General features: G+C 35.2%; 1 protein-coding gene across 2 annotated transcripts in view; it reads right to left on the bottom strand.

The window, feature by feature from the left end:
- Nucleotides 1–22,330, bottom strand: part of TNFRSF19 (TNF receptor superfamily member 19) — a 56,680-nt gene that overhangs the window by 20,373 nt on the left and 13,977 nt on the right. For both annotated transcript variants that reach the window (XM_041416109.1, XM_041416110.1), the window contains exons 4-5: nucleotides 14,661–14,839; nucleotides 11,929–12,014 (exon numbers count right to left, since the gene is read on the bottom strand). In XM_041416109.1, the coding sequence (XP_041272043.1) occupies nucleotides 11,929–12,014; nucleotides 14,661–14,839 (265 nt within the window). The remainder of the gene's footprint in view (nucleotides 1–11,928; nucleotides 12,015–14,660; nucleotides 14,840–22,330) is intronic.

A 22,330-nucleotide genomic window follows, 5' to 3' on the forward strand; every position in this document is an offset into this window, starting at 1 on the left:
TTTTCAGTCTGAACACAGCTTAAAAGCATGTTATTAAATTAATATATTTAAAACAGTCTAAGGCTTCTGTAATTAGAAATTGTCTAAGAAGTACTGAAAAACTGTTACCACTACTTATTTTTTTCAGATTGCCCCTAAAAACAATAAAGCAAAAGTTAAATGAAAAAAAAAAATGTTTTGCAGCTTTACTGCAATGCATGCAAACCTGGAATAATTTTGAATAACCTAATGGCCAAGTTAAATAAGAACCTTGCAAATCTACTCCATACAGAAAATAGATAATTTCTTATAGCTACTGCAAGCCTGGACTGAAGGGCTACCCATATTAGTAAGTGCACATAAGGAAAAAACCATAGGAAATAGTACTTATTCACTGCAGGTCACAGATTAGCCCCTTCTCTGTAGCTCAGGAATTTCAAGCTCACTTTAATCTAGTGTAATTGAGCTAACCAGCTCTTACATTAAAAAGTAATGATTAAGTTAAATTTCTTGCAGACTTTCTGTACCTAAAACAAACATGCAGTATGCCTCTGGCAAAGAAGGATACTAATTATAGGATTGACTCATAAGATGAAAGGTTGCACAAGTTACTACTAGAAACAGAAGTATGGCAAGCTGCTTTGAAAAAACACATTGAAATTCTCATAGTCTGCAGTTGAGAATTTAATGTTCTAACTGTACTTAACAGTGTCAAGAAAAAAAACTAAATATGCTTGCAAACTGCTTGTTCACATTTTAGATGAACAAGATAGAAGTGAATACAGTGATTTCTTCATCATTCTATAATAAGGATTTTTTAAAATTTAATAAAGAAGTGAGCTCTACAGTGACTTTATTACATGAAAACATGCAAAATTCACCATTTTTGATCATTCTTAGCTTTCTTTTGTTATATAAAACATGGTCTTAAAATGAGTATTCAAGGATTCATTGCTTGACTTCACTCTTAGTGCAACAATTAATTCCCTAATTTTACAGGAATCATAAAAGAAAGTTTCCAACATCTCCAAGGCTTCAGACATCTCTGGGAAAGGATATGCAAGTTCAAAAATTGCATCTCCAGCTGCAGCTTTCATTGGGATTAGCAGATAGAGTTGCCAGCTGTGAGTTAGAAGAAAGATACAAAATATGCTCTATGTGTTGTCATGAACTGATCAGATGCAACCTTCTGAAGGCCGGATGGGTACTGCTTATGTGAACTCCTATTATCAGCTGCATGAGCTTGGGATGGGAATTCATGAAATAAATGAAATTTGATTTGATTTATTTTAAAAATCACATGTTGACATTACTACTTTCATTTTAAGATATATACTTTCCATCATATTCTAAGAAGAAACGAGGAATGTATTTTCAAAGAACACTGCTCAATACTGTGTTCTCTACAGAATACATTAAAACATGCTTTAGTAGATAAAAATGGATTACATACAACTAGTGCAATTCTCATGCTGAAACTAGACAGCCAAGGCTACTCTGAGCAATTCAGTTTGGTCAAACTTCATATCAACTCCATCTGCTTTAAGATTTACTGGATTATGACCATATATATTTTATATATTACATTTCCAGAGATTATGAACAAGTAGTATTAAAAAGAGACATTTCTATTCCTAATTTATTCTATTATTTCCATCTATATTAGGGAGCTGTTTACATTATATTTGCTCACTCTGAAATAATTTAATACTTATATTCCTAACACCTTACTAAGTAGACTGCTAATACTAATCTAGATTTTATATTAGATAGACTGTTTTCTTAAAGTTTTGAACTTTAGTATTCAAATTTTTCTGTTCTTTCCCCCCAGTAATAATAAATGAACAGTTTCAAGAGGTTCAGAAATTATAATTTGTTTTCCATTATTTTCTTTTCTGTACATTTTCTGCCATCAACAAATGTGGTAGGAATTTATGCCACAACCTTCTCATCTCAGTAAGTGCACTAATGTGCATTTCACTACATGCTCTCTCTTCACTACTCATTCATTTGTTTTTGTAAAATCTGAAAATTCTTTGTCCGAGATCTGTTACTCTGTCAGCACAGACAAATTGTCATCATGGTCAAAAAGGACTAAAAAGGGATAAGTGACAACAATATAGATACACTCTGTTCACCTAGGAAAGCAAACGGAAAAACCCCACAATTCTGTTCTTAACATGTATCTTAAAAAGTTTACAATAACACTTAAATTTACAATTCTGGAATTATTTTTAGCAGACAAAAATGACAACTGTCACACCTATGGGCCACTGGCAACATTCACCACGCTTAAATACACAATAGTTAAAAGCAATGGAAGGCAAATTCCCAGTTCTCAGAAATCTAGCCTTCTGTGGCAAGGAAGGAAAAAGCAGTTTCCCACAAAGAATAAAAAACTGTCAGGAAAGAAAATTCTTGTACAGATCCAGAGATTAGTGTGATGCAGGCATTAAATAAATGATCCTTGTCCTCAATAATAACCACCTGAGAGGTGTTCAATCAACAAAGCCAACTCCTTTCTTAACTCAGAACTTAAAGAGAGTGATGAGAACTTAAAGAGAGATGTTTGACTGTGAGCAAGAAAGCCTTTTGTAACTGCAGCAGTATCTGTGAGAGACAATCAGCACTAGTGTGGGACACAAGCTCATCCCGTTCTAGAAGAGAAAACTTTATGGCTGCATCCCACTTGTGTTACATCACAAGCCTGCACAAAGTAACAGCAGGAAAGGACTAGGAAAGAACTAGGCTTTTCCAGTTTGGGATTTTTCGTCTGTTGCACAAGCTACAGAATTCCTTCATATAGAAAAACTCTTCAGTATGGAACTTTTTATGTTTATTTTAATCCAGAAAAACGTGACACAATCCATCTCACACAGCTCTAATTATGGAAACCTGTGTGAAATCAATCTAACAAACCATATTTTGTCAAAAGAAAAATCAGATATTAAAATTACCATATGTAGTTAAAGGAAAGGCTCAACAATTTGCTGGGAAATTGACACACAGAAAAGGGGGATTCAAAGCAAGTTCTCTAAAGCCTCCAGAAAGAAATACTACCAAGACAGATGCATTAAAATCCAAATTTTGTTTGGCTTTGTACTTCTACTGCAAACTCTGTTACTGAACCATACCTGGTCTTGCATACTCCACAGAAATATTTATTTGTCTAGCAAGGATATTTGGTCTTTTTACACAGAAAATATTTGCATTTCAGAAGTGCAAATGCAATTATAATGAGGGAAAGACAAGAAGACAATACATTTCTGAATTAAAAGGGGCTAAACCCACACCAGTTAACACAGCAGAATGTCTTCTAGTGATTCTTTTGTGTAGATTCATTCCCTGATGTAGAGGATTACTCATTATCGTGCATGAAGCAATGCATTAAACCTTTGCAAAGCCTTTACAGTGCCATATTCAGCTTTTTAAGTTTCCATTGGATATTATCAACAGTCCTTTATGACTTACTGGTCAGTCTCAATGCATCTAATAACACAAAAGTAGTAACAACCAAAACAGAGGACTGCCCATTATTTGAGATTAAAGAGCAGAATAATTGAAACAGGAAGTCTGACCCAATCACCTGTACTTTACACACATAATGCAGGAAGTAGGGAATAGAGTTGAGTTGGTTAGTTAGATAATAATTTAAATACAAATTCAGTAATTTAGAGCCTGAGTTTTACTTCAAAAACACAACTTAAATTCTTAACTGTTTGAACAAATTCTAGCCAAAAAAAAGAACAGTCTTACTGATATACTTTCATCAGGATATCCAAACAGGAAACAGAGCAGATAAGCTTTTCCCCTCATTTTGAAAAGCTGTGAGTAGTAAATGAGATTCTATTATTTAACCATGACTAGGTTGCAGTCAGAATGTGAAAATTATAAACAGTGTAATTATCTCAACAAGCGATCTTGGAGCCATTGAGCTGTATTGCAACTTGCTAATTTGAGAAGGCATGAAACCAGGATCTCAAACAAGCCCAGGCCCTGCAGTGCCAAGCAGGCAACACCTGGGCAGCATCCTCAGTGCTGGGAACACACCTGGGACGGGAACACACTGCTGAGGTGGGAACCAAAGAGGGAGCCAACACAGCCAACGCAGTCACTACACATGGTAAGGGAAGAATTCTGCACTCAAAGAAGTCACCAAGAAAAGGACACCCAGACATTATCCCAACCTGCTCTGCTGAGTTTGCCATCAGAAGGCACCAAAGATCAGGCTGTTCAGAGATGAGCAACAGAGCAATTAGCTCGTAGATCCTGATGGCTTCGGTGGCAGCAGCACATGTAACTGCTCGGTGCTGAAAAGCCTTTGGATGACCACTGAAGGGTACAGAGAAAAATTTGGAGGTGCCTCCTTAAATTCCAATTCCATTACCTCTTGGATCAGCTGTGATAGAGAGCGGGGTCTCTATTGTCCAGTTATACACCTGTTAGAGCATCCTACTCAGTCCATGCATAGGTACTTCCTGCCAGGGCAGTCACAGCAAAGCAGGTAAATCAAACCTTTCTGCCTAAACTAAAGCTGCAGTGTGTCCAAGCCTCCTGGACCCAGAATTAGTGGAATACTCCTGGAGACCAAATGAATTGTTGTGATCCCTTGGGCTTTTAAACTTTTGCACAGTTAGGAAGCTGTCAAGCAGGACAGTTGGTGATGCAATTTTGGAGTCAGAATCCTCGGTCTGCGTGAATATTTACACCTTACATACCTCTAGATACTTGACAGGGCTAATGTAATCTATACTGAGATACCCCTAAAGCATTTGCTACTAGCCTAGTTCTTTTGTAGCTTGAATTGGCTTCTTGAAACGCACTTAGAGAAATGAAATTTCACTGTGCAAAGAAATCTAAGTTAGACTTTAGGTAGCAGGCACAAAATAAGGATCCTGCTTATTGTCATTGTAAGAGCTTCAAAGAAGATAAAGAAATTTCAAACTCATTACTTGAGGTTACTGTAGACTTTCATAATAGAGAAGACATGCTATACTGAGTACTTTGTTCTACAGAAGTTACTAGTAAGTGAATCAATTCATTGGAAGAGCCCTCACACCTACAGTTTTGCAGAATTAAGCTGTAATACATGTGAGTAGAAATGTTTCGGATAAAACAAATTTTCCACTGTAAAAAAATTAACTGAATGGTAGAAAACATTTAAGGATAGTGCAACAAAGTGGGCAGAAGTTCAATATTTTAAACTGACTGGATGCCCTGAGAGCTTCAGCTTCCAAATCTTGATTCCTTGGTAAATCCTTGGTAAACTCCTTGGTAAAGTGTCTGGTTTACTTAAGAGAAATTCTGTTAGGTTTGGGAGCTGCAACTCCTTGCAATGTCATTCCAATTAATAAGCTAAATTTTCTTCTATGGAAAATTTGTGGTGTTTTTTTTTGGTTGTTTAGGCTTGGTTTTATTTTTTAATTATTTTTTTTAAGAGGCATAGACAGGATAGCAGATAGAAATGAGGGAAACAATTCTGACCCTTTCTGTCTATTTACCAGAATACATATGTAGTGTTAACAAGCTACATAATGAAGTTCTTCCGTACATATAGGCACAGAAATGAGAGGTACATGCAAGGAAAGTTGATGAGAATAAGCTGGGAAAGTTTTAGAACATGATTAAACTGCAATGTATCTGAATTTCCTCTCCATTAAGTAACACTTAAGAACTATTTAAACTCATTTTAGTGGTAATACCTCTGTTATTAAAATAAAGAAAAATCTGCCCTTTTTTTTCAACATTTTTTAGAAGAGTAGCCAACATATAAAGTAAATTCATAACATTAAGAAAAGGACCTATTTGACTCTAAGTTATACATGAACCCTAATGGGTCAGAACCAACTCAATTACCAAGGACAATGAATTAAAAATGTTTAGGTTTCCTAGGCTAACTCTCTTTATGTTGAGTGAAAGAAATGAAATTGTAATAAAACTTTTTAAGACATGAATAGCAATTCACATGTCTCTTAAACACCTCATGGAATTTGTTTCAGACTTCCTGAAGATAAGTTACTCTATCATCAGGTCACATATGGAAAATATCAGACTGACTTACTACATTTTTACAAAAGTCTACATTTCAGTTTTGAAATAATGGGAAGGCAATGTCTCTGTAATAAAACAGTAATGATATTTATAAGCTAATGATGCTATTATCTGTACTTAAATTAGCTGTCACTGCTTATAAATGTTGTGAAAGGTTTATGCAATATTCCAGCTGCTTTCTATCACAGTGTTCAAAATGGCAAAGAGGACTATGAGAGATGCTGTTAGGTAACCTCAAATCAGAACAAATACTGAAATAAGAAGGGGGTATATTTGGAACAGAACCAAATAATTAAGAATAATTTCACTTGCCATATACTTTCAGAAGCCATTTGCCTCATGCACATAAGCAGCCTTCCTTGAAAGGCTGCTTTGCATTAGTAATACAAAGTTTACTGCCCAAAGCAACCAAATAAAATTACAGAAAAATTCAGTTGATGGGAAAAAATTATCTGGAGCCTGACAGCTTTAAAATCACAAAATTCTCTCAACAGAAAGAAGAAAGTGACACAAATAAATTAAAAATCCGCTATATAAACAGTGGAACTAATGTGGAATTGAATGTCATCCAAAAGTTACTCTCAAGTTAAAAAGCTGTATTTATGTTTAATGAAATAATATAAAAAGTTTCAGCAAAGCTGACACAGTGGGATTTTTTCTGTTTTACCACTAGTGAAATTATTTTACAGAATACACATGCAGCCAGCAAGCTTCCAGCTCCGCCCTTACAAAACAATGTAAGTCATAACCCTGCAGACTGCAATTTTTAGCTTTTCAGCTTCTTTGTTCTGATGTTTAGTCCTTGCATACCCCCAATACCCATTACATTCACATGAAAGTTTACAAAGTCACAGATCTTAATCTTGTTAATGTAAATAAGTAGATCTATGTGAAATCTTACTTTTCCTACAGCATCTACTTTTAACACCAAGAAGAAGGAAATAAAACCAGATTTTGTCCCCTAAATAGTACTTTTCATTAGTGAAACAACACACATTTTAGACTTGAAGAGTGACACTCTGCTCCAGAACTTATATTTAGTTCCCACATAAAACAATACTTTAAACCTAAAGAAAGCAACTAATAAAAAATCTACACAAGAAAACTGTAAAGGGAACTTTGTGATCAACCTTAGTAACGGCAGTCAAAATGTCATAGGAGTTCCTTAAAGGAACAAAATTTAAAGAAGGTAAGATATGGATGCCTCAAGAAAATGTAATGTTTTCACATTTAATGATCTTCTTTATGTATTTTGTCTCAACAAGCCATACTCTCTACTTTTATTCCACACCTTAGTAAAAAACTGTTTATTTTCTAGTTTGAGACATTCTTTATAATTGAAATCAATATGGTTCATGGCAAAGCAGCAATTTTAGACCTGCCAGTTTATTTCAAATGCACATGATGTTACAATCAAACTGCAGATATGTCTACTGCTGTGACTTACTCCACAAAACATTTCTGCTTCATTGAAGCAAAGAATGTGTTTATTTCCTGGAACATGTAGAGACTAGTTTCCCAAGCTCCACAAGGAATGGTATCCCTCCCCCATCCTGTCCTCCCCAGATTCCCATGCTCCTTGATCTATGCCATGAAGACAAGCAGAAATAGTAATGGAGAAGGAAGAATTAATTTGGCTGGAAAACCTGTGCAATTTTTCATGATGTAAAAAATTAGTATTGCTATAAATGTAAAATACATTTATAAAAATGTATTTTACATACATTTCCATGTATGTTACCAGAGGGGGAAAAAAGGATAAGTCTGTTCTTTTGGTGGCCGATTGGCTGTAAAATACTCTCTTGTGTCTACGTGCTAATTTTCTCATTTCCTTGACTCTCTCAATTTATTCCAAATTATCTGTTCTGTCAAATTCTACACTGAATTTGCACATAAAAAGGGAAACATCACTGATTTTAGATTGATACAGAAAAGAACATTAATGTGGAAGTTCTAGGAACTATTTTTGTAATACATCTCAAAAAAGTTCCATGCCACAGGCTCTTCTGCTTAGTAGAAAGACTGTCCAGAAAATAAAGGATTCTTGTGACTCCAGAGCTTTTCTGCATTTTCAGTTGAACAATACAAAAGGAACCACTTGTAAGAATATCTGACATAATAATTCTCTTGCTTCAATTTTAATCTGCCATGTTCTTATGACTGAAAGAAGGTAGCTGTGATTTCTAATGATGAGGGGTTTTTTTGTTTATTTGCTAAGACAGACTAGCTGAAAACATAATGGTTGTTCCAAGGAAGCAATGGTATCTTCAAAAAATCTGCTCATTACCTGAACCATTCCCATATCTCTCCTTCACTTGTGCCACCACAAATGCTTTGAGGTCAATGGGCTCATTAGATTTAAAAATAACCTTTAGAAGGGAGTTATTTTAATTCTTTTCTATCACAGATAGATTCAGAGCCTAGCTTACTGAGCAGTTTAAGCATAACCGTGGGTAAAACACAACAGTGGCCTGAGCAGACAGTGAGTGAACTCTGCAAATCTAAATTGGTACTAGGAAAGAAGAATCATTGAACCATATCAGCATTACTGTTTCAACACTTTTGGACTGTCTGTGTTACCTTCTATTTCAGAATTTACATCTATGATAAATTCTAATTCCACTCTAATTCCCAGTTCAAAGAATTCATATTCTCTCATTCAGATGAGAAAAAAAAGGCTTCAGGTGAGAAAAATGTCTTCAGTTTACAAAGTGAGCATAAATAACAATTTAAAAAACATGCTTTCATTTCTAATGTTTAGATGCTGACCAAATACATAAGATTGGTCTGTACAGTTTATTTACCTGAACTAAGTAAATTAAAATATAACTATATAATTGTGTATTTAATTTTCTGACATTTTAAAAACACACATAAGTCATTGTGTCCCCCTTTAAAGTTTGCACAAAGGTGATAGCAATCCTCCTGGCCTCTAATACTCTCTTTACTTGTTCATTATAGAATCCTTTCAACTTTGCCTCCGGCAATTCACAAACTCATTTTTTCGTGAGTAAATATTTAAACCAGATCTGTTTTAAAATGTCTACAGAAAGGAGATAAAAGCAAGTATTTAGATTTATAGCTAACTGGGTAATAATCAACTGCTACTAGAAAGAATTTGATCCATGTCTGAGCTTTAACATGAACCTGTAGTCCAGGTAGGGGTCTGTGAGCCTTTGTGCCCTTATGGTAATGTTCTTAAGCAAACAAAAGATTGCCACACACCTTGGAGGACAATTAATTCATTGAAACAGGACATTTAAACTTTTCCTTTTCATCTGTAACATAAGAGCTAGCTGCACCAATATTTGACTTTCTGTTTCACAGTGGAAAGAGAGAAGGATAAGAAAGGCAGAGAATTAGAACTCAGTTCTCTGATCATTGGGAGCTTGTCCCACACACTTAATGGTCTGTCTCCACTTAGCTTCATGTAGTGCACAAAACACATCCACTATTGAAATAGACCACTAACATATTCAGCATTACATGGAAAATATTCCACACATTATTTATGTATCCTTACAGAACCATAGTTTTTACTTGGACCTAAATTTCCCCCTATTTGACACTAAGTAAAACCCAGAAGTACTTCAGGTCATTTAGTGACTGTTGTAGGAAAAATTTCCTAGGCTGCTTGAGGAAAGCACTTACACTTTCCAAAACTGAGGCAGCTGCTGTTAGAACCTGAAGAATCAACACACAAATTCTGAACAAAAGCCTTCTGAAAACCACAGCAACATATGGCAACTGTGCTTCATGTAGGATTTCTGTTATTTAGGATCTTAATGGGCAGTTACTATGCAAATAACAAACATTTTAATGATTTCAAACCTTTTATTATTGCTTCTGTAAAAGCTAGAAATACTTGCCAATTCTCACAACTTTGCTGTTACCACTTCTGTTATTTAGCCAAAGGTGGTGTGCCAGCCATGAGAGTAGGGAATGAAAATGTCTCTAATCTGGATTTACCACTGCAGCTTGTGCCAAAGAAAATGCTCTTTTCCATGGGGCTGCCTGATGTCCATTTAAAATGAGTAATAGCTTCCTAATGGTTCAATTTAGGATCCAAGCTCAGGCTCAATTACAAAAGCCAAATCACTATAAACTAAACAATATGAGTTATTTCAGAAGACTTGGCAACTGTTCTTTCATCACCTTTTCAAAATAATAATTTGTGACTTTGAAAAATATGAAATAGACAAGTCACTAATTACAGTCAAAGCTGGGTGATAAGGCAAATAGTTCCCCCTTCCCTGTCTTTGATTATGCTAGAGAACAGAATTCATGTTTGAAGAGCACACTTTCTTAGAAGGGAACAAACAAGAAAAGAGAAAAAACATGTAAAATGAATTTATGAGTTAGAAATCCTCCATTAGAATAACATTGTTCCACTTTACATTTCACTACGTTTATTTTTTATTGCAGATAAAAAAAGATTAAAAACAGATGAAGGGGATAATACTGAATTTGCCCAGTTGAAGGAATTAAAATATATACATATATGAAATGGCCTGTCTATACTCTGTCTAGAAATAACTTCTGCAACTCATTGCATTTGAGTGATTTACTTCAGCAAGTTGAGATCAGCATTTCATTCTTGGCATCAAACTCGACAGTGTTTGGTATGAAGAACATTCTTTCTAGACACTCTAAGTTATTGTCTAGACTACAAAAATAGTTTAACATTTTTGAATTTACTTTCTAGGCTTATGTTATACATGGGCATGAGTTACTGCCGCAAACATTGGAACTTATTTGACTTATTCTCTTATTTACTGGCTTTGAGTGTTGCAGTCTTTAAAAGTTTTCATAGATGTGGAAAATGTTTGAAAATCTAGTTTTAAAAGTTTATTACCCAAAAGGTACTAAAACTAGGATGGAAACAAAAGAAGAAAGTTTGATTTATTTGAAAAAAGAATATTTAAGCAATATACAAATGCTGAAGAAGAATTATTTCATTGAAGTTAATACAATATAAAACTATTGAAAAGTATGGGTTTAATGCACAATAGCATACTCGATTCTATTTTAATTTTACACAATTAAAAGAAAAGAAATTATATTTATAAGAGACTGTGTGTATTTATCAAAGTAGCATAAAGTATTTTAGGAACGTGGGAATTTATTCTTTCTATAAACAAATGTTCTGGTTTGAACTAGGGGGAAAAACGGATAAAACATAATTTCACCGTTTCAGAAACAGACAAGTAAACCCAAGATTTTCCACATAATTATTTTGAATCACATGCATTTTTTAAATTTTATAAAGTAGACAGCAATAAACAGAAAAAGAACAGTTCACTCTTTTCATTGAATTAAAAACATGATGCAATGTAGACCACCAGCAGTTTTGGAAGAAGTGGTAACAAGGCTTCTGCTACAGAATAAAGAAATTCTCTCCTTTTGAAGATAGTCTAATTCTCTCATTGGCAAAAAGCAAATAGAGAAGCCAATTACTTACTTCCTTTTAACAGTATACAAGAATATAAAGTTATTGTCTATATTGTTCTCTCTTACTGTAACCTTAGTATAAAAGTTATTTTAAACGTATCAACAAATACCTTTTTGGGTGTCAGGAAAAGATACTATCCTACCTGATAGTTGTCAGAGGGTCTAGGAAGATTGCTTTTCTTTTGGCATTAACACAGAAATTAAAAAATTGTAAGACAAGATCAGAAGTGGAGTCAAGACTACCTGACCATGTGCTGTGACAGGAATGTTTATCCACAAGGGACTGGCTATTTGTGGGTACTGGACCTGCTGGAATGTATGAACAAAATCATTTACTAACAAGAAAATGAATTTAAAAAAGAGTTTGTAACTGTGACTGTATTTTTTTTTTCCTGCCAGGCTTTAAAGTTAAAAGAGAAAACACTGTAAAGGAAAACCAGCACTTACAGTGAGGCTCATAGGGAGGAGGAGGATCACCACAAGGAACACATTCCATGTCTTGAAAGCCTCCAAGCTTAGTCTTCCTATAAAATCTAGAAGACAAAAGAATGTGAAAAAAATAGTTAATCAAAACCAGTTATTATTCCTCATAAAATAATTCAGATGTTTTAATAAAATCCTCTATAATTACAAGTTTTGTCAATCTGTGTCTCAATGTAAATAATCAGGAAATAGAAGAGAATAAAAGTAAATAAAAGTACAGTAGCTATTAATTAATAGTACAAGACAGATCGAAAATAAATTGAAGAAAACATCTAGATCTGTTAGTCCAAATGCATGGTCACTATAATCTTATATTCACAGAAGAAATAAACAGTGCTGGAGATTTCAGACAGAAATCAATATCCCATTTTCCACACAGATCACAACATACATGACCCACATTAAGAACTCACCTTATGCAATCTTAGTTACATGTCTAAAAAATGAAAGTGAAGCAATTGATCTATATGTTACAAGGTAATTATCACCTCTAAAAATATATAACAGGCCAGATATCAGTGACATTTTATTTAAAGACCCTTCAAGAACTTTATTACTGAGCTACTGTTTGAAGATCATACTGACTACAGTGACTGGCAAAACCCTACATGCCCAATCAGGGAACAAGAGTAGCACCAAAGAAAAAGCAGAACTTTAGAATGCTCTATTTCAAATTTTTATGTATGACATCCTCTATGACATCTACCTACAGCTTCTGACCAAATAGGTCTGTCTATCTTTCAGCATTCATTAGTACTAAGGCAGAATCAGCAACAGTGGCCTGTCCAAGATGAGTACATGAACATTTTTCTGCAGTGGTAGTGCACATTAAATAAAAGGTACTAACACTACTGATGTTATATTCCTAACACTGCAAATGCCATTAAACTATGAAGCTTTTATCAGCTAATGCAAACAGCTTTCCAACTGCTCAAGAAACTCCCACTTTATCAATGTGAACAGAAACAGATCCATAGGCTGCAAGACTGAGGGGGTCACTGTGATCATTTACTCTGAACAAAATATGTTAATATTTGTTTTTAGCTGACTTGCTCACTGTAGTATTTTGAAGCTGAACAATAGAGAATGGCATGTTGGAAACCCATGCAAAACAGAAATCAGTAAGTCTGCTGAGAGGTAAAACATCAGTTAAACTATTTGGTTAGTCTAGCTGTATCCTCCATTTGTTTGGGCAGCATCTAAACAAAAGTTTGAGTGGTGGTGTGTTTTAAACTTCTGTTACTCAGAACATCCAGAGCAGCTGTCCCGTGACTACCCTTGCCATGGCCACAACTCCCTCCCTCCTTCCTCCTGTTTCCAGCTTTGCTGCCAGAAAACTCAGGTTGTGCAAGCAGCTCTCATTTGAAAACACTCAGCACAACTATCTAGGAGGCATTCTTGACTGGAATACTGAGAAGCATTCCCATGTCCCCCAGTTTAGCTTTACCTTTAATTAATGTCCTAATGTGGCTTCTTTTTTAATTCTTTCTCATCTTCCAAAATTCAGCTTATATTGTTTACAGAAGAAGAAAATCTTCTCCCTGATGACAACCAAGTAAGCCCTACAATACTTATATATTAATATGCTATAAAAGCATAAATCAATTTACTATGTGGCTGCAAGTAGTATCAAAAGTAGTTGTGAGTAACATATACAATGCCTGGGGCTGCACCTTCTCGTGCAGTGACTTAAGTGAAGATTAGCTACCAAACCTGCACTAAGTGCTTTTAAATGAAGAGATTTCACCTCTAGCTTGAGAAGGAATAATGGCAGATGCTTCAACAGTGTTCAGGTATTTGATAGTTGGTATTAAAAAAAATTATATATATATATATATATAAAATAAAACAGCTGAAATATAGATACTAAACAAATGTATGAACTTTTAAGCATGTCTGAAATATATACTCTGAAAATATAAAGGCTGTTACAATTGCAAATCAGTTCTCATACACTACTCCTATCAGTTAAATTACCAGTTCAAAAAAGCAACAAAAATGTCTTTTTACAAATTCATGGCAGGTGTTTATAATATCAGAAGTTGGCAACAATGTACAGAATAGCTTTTCAGAGATTTAGTAGTACAAACAGAGAAAATTAGTAACAGAGTTTTGGGATGACAGGACAACAAACAAAGCACGGCTCTTGATTTATAACAGCAGTTTTGGCAAACAATTCTTTCAGATTAATTTATGATTTTCAGCTAGGATCATGCTTTATGAATTTTGAAGAAAAGAAAAGTGAAAGAAATTTCAGACAGTAAACCATAGCCACTGCTTTTGACTTAAGAATCTGTGTGCATGAGAATTATTAGGCATTGACATAAGGAGGGGAAAAATGCAAGCAAATAATGTGATAATTTTTGAAGGAGGTAGTAGTGTATGTTTTCAGATGTTTAAACGTTTATAACAATGAATTAAGTCACCAGTAACACTGTTTGAAGTATTTTGCTCGGGTGCTGTACAGACAATACTCTCACAGACAAAGTTGTTAATTATCAAACCATTTTCGTAGATAATTATTACTGCAATTCAGAAATTATGTGCTCAGATAATACAGTAAGGCCAAGATTAGAACATAGGACCTTCATACATACACAAAGGGTACCAACATTTATCCAGGAAACATGAACAAGCAATTTTAATTTAAATTAGGTTAGAATTTGTTCAAGTCTCATCTTCAGAAATGGTCTTACCCTGGTAAACAGTCCCCACATAGTGCATTGCTGGTGGCAGAACAGTTGGCCTTCTGAAAGCGGTTAACCAAGGCACAATCCAGACAAGGCTTGCACTTCTGAAAGCCCCAGTCTTCCTTGAATCTGTTTGGCCTGCATGTCATGCACTGTGCATCCTCCCCATATCCAAAGCCGCATTCCTGCAGGGATTAACAAGCAATAGCAAGCTATTCAGTCACTGAAAGCGTGAACAAGAAGAGAATGCTGGGATAAAATGAAGACCTGGTGTAATTATTACTGAGAGTAGGTCTTTCTCAAGACAAAAGCCAGCCTTTCAGCAAGTTCAAATGTGTCTTCCACTGCTAATAATCTCCCTTACTTCTATAAGTAATACTTAGTCATCCACTTTATTCATGAAACCACTGTGTATTTGAATGATAAAGGGCTTCAAGGACTCCCACAGTTTCATTATTACTAGCTTATGGTAGAATTATTGAGCTGTCTGTTTTTTAATTAGGTCAGTCATGTGAAAGAGAAGAAACTGGGACAAGTGAAGTATGAAGGCACTTACTCAGTTACAAAAACAGCAAAGAAGCACTTTGATATTAAGGTTCATAGCTAAGGTGAACAAAGTTAATTGCCAAAGAGAGTGCACTGATCTTCAAAAGCTTAGGACTTCTGTTACCAAATAAACCAGAGCTGGTTAATGACCATCAGCTAGGCACAAAATGTTGCTTAGCCACTAAGAATATCAAAAACTCAATCCACTACAGTTCAAACAGTTCTCAAACTGTTGGAAAAGTTTAATAGATCTGCAGATCACAGGGAGGCACAATATTTTACTATACAAATAATATTGTTATGGTTGGTTATTTCTACCAAATTTAGCAGTTTAAAGGCATTATTTCCATCCATTTGCAAAAGGGCACCTAATACAATGGACAAGCTGGAAAGATAAATACCAAGCCATATGTAAAAGTTTGGGGACTGAATCCTATGAACTGATTACCAAGAACTATCAAGCAACTTCTTAGGAGTTATCAAGTTAGTAGGAACTGCTATTCCCTCTTATCATCCAAATATCCTATCAATTTTGCTCAGTACTTTGAAGTTCGATTTGATGCATCAGTGATACAGCGTAAAACTGCAAGGGGAATGCAACAAATTGCCAGAAAGAACTTATTAGGAAAGGCACAATATTGGGACCTTGCTCTCCTATGTATTTTCAGTGGAAGAATAGGGCATCTTCCCAGAGGGAAAGCTGCAGGAAATCTTCAACTAGGGCAACTTCAGAGGTTTCCACCAGTTTGATGAATATAAACATGCATGATGCATGTGTTTGATGCATATAAAAACTTTTTCCAAAGTCACCAACTTAACCAAATCTGCTGCAAAAAACAAGCTTTTAAACTTTAGAAACACTCTCAAATTGTCCAAGATCCAACACACTTGGATTCTCCAAGGCTTTGTGCTGAGAAAGCATTTATGGGAGAAGCTTTGTGATCAAGCTGGCCAATAGGCCTCTAACCTGAAAAGAAAGTAACAAAAAACAACTTCAGATGCATTTTACAGGACATTCTAAGAATTTTGAATTTTTGTTTATACTAAGTATAAACTTTACTCTCTGAAGAACAAGCCCTCAAGTATGCAGAAAATGAACAATTTATGAAAGTAACTACAAAAAGACAGTAAAAATAGATCCACAAACTTAGTCTCTAGATCCACAAACTTAGTCAATAATTTTTAGGTTTTTTTTTGCTTTCTTTTAGCTGAAATGTAGTTTATTACTACTGAGTATTTTTCAGATCAAGGAGCAGACAGGCAAATCATTGCAATTAGTAACAAAAACAAAAAACATCCTACGGTTTCATACACTGTACAGCACAGTCCTCCTGTGATATACTGGGACCATATTAAAGCTGGTAGGAAAAAAGTTTTTAAAAAATATAAAAATATTTATTTTCTTTTTTTTTTTTTACTTACTTTGGATATAGAACATTTTATACAATTTTATTTCAAATTGACAAGTTTCTACTAGAAATCAATGCCAAAGCCATGTCACCTTCCTGTGTTAATTTTTACACTCCATTTCATTTATGTAATTCTAAGACTGTATACAAAGCTACATGATTACCACCAGGGACTGGAACCAGACAAACTTGTGTTAGATTTTGCTCTCCCTAAGTATAAATAAACTTTTTCATTGAATATCATTAATCTTTAACACACTCTTTCTAAATACCTATTCTTTCTAGTTAGCTTACCAAAACAGTAGCATTATGGAATATATTATACCATTCAGTTAAACCATTTACATTTGGATCTTTTGATAAATCACTTGGAATCAGTCCCTCCCAAGTTCTATCAAACTTTCAAATACAAGGCTTGAATTAACTTAATTATAAGTTTTCCTTTCCAGACTACCTTTGAAGCTTTGGATTAAAAAAAAAAAAAAAAAAAAAAAGCCGGAAAAAACAAAAGTCAGAATTAAATGCTTTCACTCACTGGCCCAAACTACCAAGCTGAGTAAATTGTTTCTAGATCAGATCTGCTTTTCTATAGCTGGATGTATGGACACATCCCAGTGATCCTTTGCATCATGGAATAGTTTACTTTAAACCTATAAAAATGGTGGATGCAACATAAAGAAATCTTCTGCCCAAGGAATTTACAGTCTCCCATCCTTTCAAAGATGGTTTCTAAGTCCTTGCCAGGAATTCCGCAGATACCAATTCATAACAACTAAAACTTTATGTATGTGCTTTTTCTGTTCACATAATATTTGAGGTAGTTAACTGCCTGGCAGGTGCAAATAAATATTTAAGCTTGTAAACCAGGCAGAACTTCAAAAAGATCTGTACTCATAATTAACCACATTTCCCAAACTGAAGGATATGATTTAGATGATGGATTCAAACCCTTTGAAATCTTGGACTTTATAATTTAGCAGTCCAGCAAAGATGCAAACAATTGACTGTTCATTTTTTATCCGTGCATGTGCAAAACTGATGTACACCAGTTTTCTCTGTGTTCTATTTACAAAGCTGTCAAGTTATATGACTGATGAGATCTGAATAGTTCCCAACTCCCCCTCACCCTCTCCATCCTCCCACTCTTAACTTTAAAAGAGAGCTCATCTCCAGTGGCATTTGACCTCAGAACTGCAGAAAAGAGAAATAAAATTTGTAATAGCAGTCAGCTAGATTTCAAAAAAGCATTTTTTATTTTTGTGCCAGAAAAAAAAAGAGCACAAATATATACTGCCTTTATTTTTGCTGTTGCAAAGCTTGCTGTGAAGAACACTTAGCACACCCTCCCTTTCTACTTTCCCTTTTCAATTAATGAAAATTTTCTCTCTCAAAAGATACACAGTACAAGCCATAAAACTCAAACACTTCTTTAGAAAACTGAATTTAAGTTAATCACAAAAAAATCTGCAAAATTCAAATCACCTCAATTTTCTTGATGTCTCTACAGCTTTCACTACCACAGTAATGTGCTGTCTCTTGACCTTTGACTTATGTATCTCCAGAACAACTCTGTTCAGAAGTGTTTCGCTGAGGTATCAAGTGGGGTGACTGATCAAGGCTGCCTAGAAATCTGTAGCAAACTAGTTAACCAAAATCATAATTTAGTTTCTAGCTAGAAATATTAAAAGCACAGAATAATGCAGACACCTCTTCAAGAACTACCAGGCCACTGTTAAAGTTTTCTTTCACTATGTACTACCCAAATATCAATCCAGACAGAACAACCATAACTTGAGCAGACTATAAAGGATACTGGAGTTAAGTGGTATGGTTTTTCCCTAAAAGTTGAATCCAACACAGACAGTAAATGAAGAGTAAATTAGATTTTAAACATTATTTCAATTAAAATAACCTCAAATTTCATTTAAAAAATGCTTTCAGGCATCATTAAGATCATAATCTGCAAGTAAGTATATTTTAGAATTGTTTCCAGTTCCACTGATTATCCACAAACTATGTAAATCCCTAGACAACACAGCCAAAGCAGTTCCACTTATGCCATGATGATTACAAGAATACTTGGTATTCTCAAGAAAAAGTCTCCCAGGCATTAAGACACTTAATTGGTGTCGGGTCACATAACAGGTTGCGGCACTACGCTGGTGCTGGGAAATGAAGCTTTTCCTAATACCTTAGAGTACATGGCCTTTTTAAATAGCATACAGTTTTAGCTTCCTAAAGTACCTCAGGCTGTGGGTCAGCCTCATCTAGAATCCAATAATGAGCTGGGTCCATCAGCAGAAGTCTCTGAGCAGGACAGGCTGCAACAGCACGCTGCAAACATCAGACTTAGTGCTGTGTCCAAGTGCACAGCTAGGGTCAGAAGAGTTTCATTCTCAGTGAAGATGATTTGACATGCCTACATGCAGCTGCTTCAGTTTCCAGAAACACATGCTGGCCTCTTCTGAGCTGAGATCTGGCAGGCTTCTCACAAGCACCTCTATTGCTTTGAAAATTTAAGAGTGACTGCTAAACATGGCAGCAGCTGCTCTCGGTAGCTTCACTGTGACAACACATCAGTCGCAGCACAGCACTCTGATGTCCTTGTGTGAGGACTGTCACATGCAGGAGAAGCTTCAGACAGTACCTGCCTGTTTAATTCACAATTCCCTTTTCTGAGACAACATGCAGGTCTCCTCTTTCTTCATCGTATACCTGGTAGAAGGAAGCAAGCTGTGACACACAGCCCCACCTCAGCAGCCATCGAGCTGCCTCTGTCCTACCAGCTCTCTGCACAGCAGCTGTCTCCCAGTGACACTATTTATCATGGCTTACTTGATGGCAGCGCTGGCTTCAGGCACTCTCCCTTTCACCTCTTGGTTTCTATTCCGTCCTTGTCGTGTATTGTGCTCAGTGCACTGGCTCAGCTGATAACTTAAAAAAAATGATGGTGAAAGAACTGGAAGGACTTTCATTTCTGTACTTGAATATCTTTAAGAAAAAGGCTGAAACACAAACTATGCCATTTTCTTTTTTCTGCATTAATTGTGATTTGTATAAATTTCAATAATATATGAGGCTTGATTTATTTCAGAAACATGTATGAGATAAGATGAAAGGCTGTTACTATCAAGCCAAACCAATGACTATTCAGGCACTGGCAAACTGAAACCACTTAAAGAATAAAAGATATTAAATGATTCGTGCTTAACTATGTGATGCTTTGCTATCTACTAAATGAATGAGAAATGCAATAATGCTGAGCCATGTGAAGCAAACACTTCCTTCTGAATCAACACAACCATTTCAGTCTCCCACCCCAGAAGAAAGCCCTGCTTAACACAAAAAGAAAAAACCAAAAAAACCTAATAACCCCCCCCCCCACAAAAAACCAAACAAAAAACCACCAACCCAGAAAAACAACCTGAAACAAAGACTACACACACTGAAAACAAAGCTAATTCAGTGATTCAAAGACTTCACAGACATTACCAAATACCCATTTATGAGAAGAAAAGGCTATACAGACATTTTTTTTAAATTAACAAAAAGAAGCAAAAAAACATGGGAAGCAGCTTTCACTCTTTTCCCCATCAATTCTATTGATACAAGAACAAAGCTTCCTTTTTCTGATGGCAATATGCTAAAAGTACTTAATAACAATACAACTAGCATAAGTGATCAATGGATTTTAGTTCTAAGCTAATGTAACATTGCAGCATTGTTGTTAGAACAGTATATAGGCAATCAGAAAGGAAAAGCTGAAGGTAATACTATTTCTTTCTTATTGGAAGGAAAAAAATTAAGAACATTTTTGAAAAAGAGAGCCCCATTAAACTGTGACAGCAAAAGCTGAAAATAATGGTCTAGATTCAGAATTAGTTACATGAAAGAAGGCTGGGTTGTTTTTTTGCTAGTTTTGTTTCATGCTATCAAGGGTGTCTGAAGTTGCTTACCTATACAGGAAGGTCAATCCAATAGACTGAGCATTGGTTTGCAACCAAAATTAAAAGACTCACCACTGAATCACAGAAGGAACCTTGAAACTACATCAGAATCAAATTTTCATGGGTCAAGGACCTGAGCTGATCTGAGATGATCCAGCACCCTGTCCAGCTGCATCCCAAAAGCTCCCAGAGATGGGGACTCTAGGGAGATTGTTTGAGTGAATGAATGTTCTCACTATAAAAAAAAAAAAATAAAAAATTCTCCTGGTACAATTTGTGCCCATCACCCTTTGTCTTGTCTATATGGTGCCTTGTGAAGAGAAAGCTTCTGTTCCACTCTATGGCCTCTGTCTACTCTGTTCTACCAAAATATTCCTGCATTACCACTGGCAAGGTGACTTATGTTAGTGTCTCATGTATAAATTGAGAAAGGGCAACAGCATTTCCCTCATTTAAAAAGGTGAAACGCTCATAGAATGTAGCAACAAAGTTATATATGTCTAACTGAAGTTGTAAAAATAAGTATATATACACACACACACATACATATATGCAGTCTGTACAGCTGGGTTTTTGCCCTCTATTTCTGTAAAGTCAGTCGTGACAAGAAAGAAAACTCCATATTTAGACTGTAACTGAGATAAAGCAATTTCTCATACACAAGATGAGAAAAGCTGGGCTTTTGCATTCAGCAATACAGGCTGATGTGTTTTGTTACAAATATAAAAACAAAACCTGTCTGTCAATTGCTTAAATATCTCAGGGCGAACTGAACCAAAAACCCCACCATTAACATTGCATTTTACTATACACTTAGACACACAATCATGCTCACACATCCAGCAGTAGATCTGGTTTTATCCAGGAGCACGAAATATTTAATAGCAAAACTAACATATTATTTAGTGTTAAGAAACTGTTATTAAACTATAGCATTATTATATCATTGCTTTCTCATATGTAAAAAAAACAAGCAATCAAAACTTCTCCTGGGCTGTAAAATTACTTCAAGTGTATCATTAAATGCCTCTTCCCTTTATGTTCTGACCTTTGACTTTACATATTTGTTGCTTGAAGCTGTAGTTCTACATGACTACTTTTAACCACATTTCAGTTACAGCCACAGCATCACATCCTTCATTATGATTCACAGAGAATTGTACCTCTATTTATAAAGTAAATTATGATTCCAATCATTTAGGTTTGAACAATATCTGTTATTTCATTTCCAGTATAGAAGAAAAAATATTTTTTGAAAGTCTGTTACTGTCTGTGAGAAGTAATTGCTTGCATAGTGATATCAACCAAGCATTCCTATTTTCAAAACCACCAAACTAGTCCTAGAAGAATCAGGACTATCAGACTGTAGACAAAAATAAGTGAAGCAAAACCATAGCTTCAATAGTGTACTACTGTAAACTATAATCTTGTTGTTTTAGTTTAGCATTTCTTTATTAAATTGAGTGTAATTACTGAGAGTATGAGTTTTTATGCTTTTGGGTTTTGTTTGCCAGCTAGATAAGTATATTATCTGACTATATAAATGCACATAGTACTGGCCCACTGTTACAAAATGACACATTTACAAGTGCCTTTAAAATTAAAACACCCCCTAGAACATCTGAGCTCTCAAATTTAAGGCCAATCTGAAAAAATCCAAACTAAACCACATCCATGTCGTAAGTCATGTCTAAATCTCTGCTTTAAGAGCATTGCTTGTATGACTAAACCTTAACTAATGCTGCCCAACATACAAAGGGATTCCCACTAAAGT

Source organism: Onychostruthus taczanowskii, unplaced genomic scaffold (assembly GCF_017590055.1).
Source record: "Onychostruthus taczanowskii isolate IOZ18803 unplaced genomic scaffold, ASM1759005v1 scaffold50, whole genome shotgun sequence".
Lineage (NCBI taxonomy): Eukaryota > Metazoa > Chordata > Aves > Passeriformes > Passeridae > Onychostruthus > Onychostruthus taczanowskii.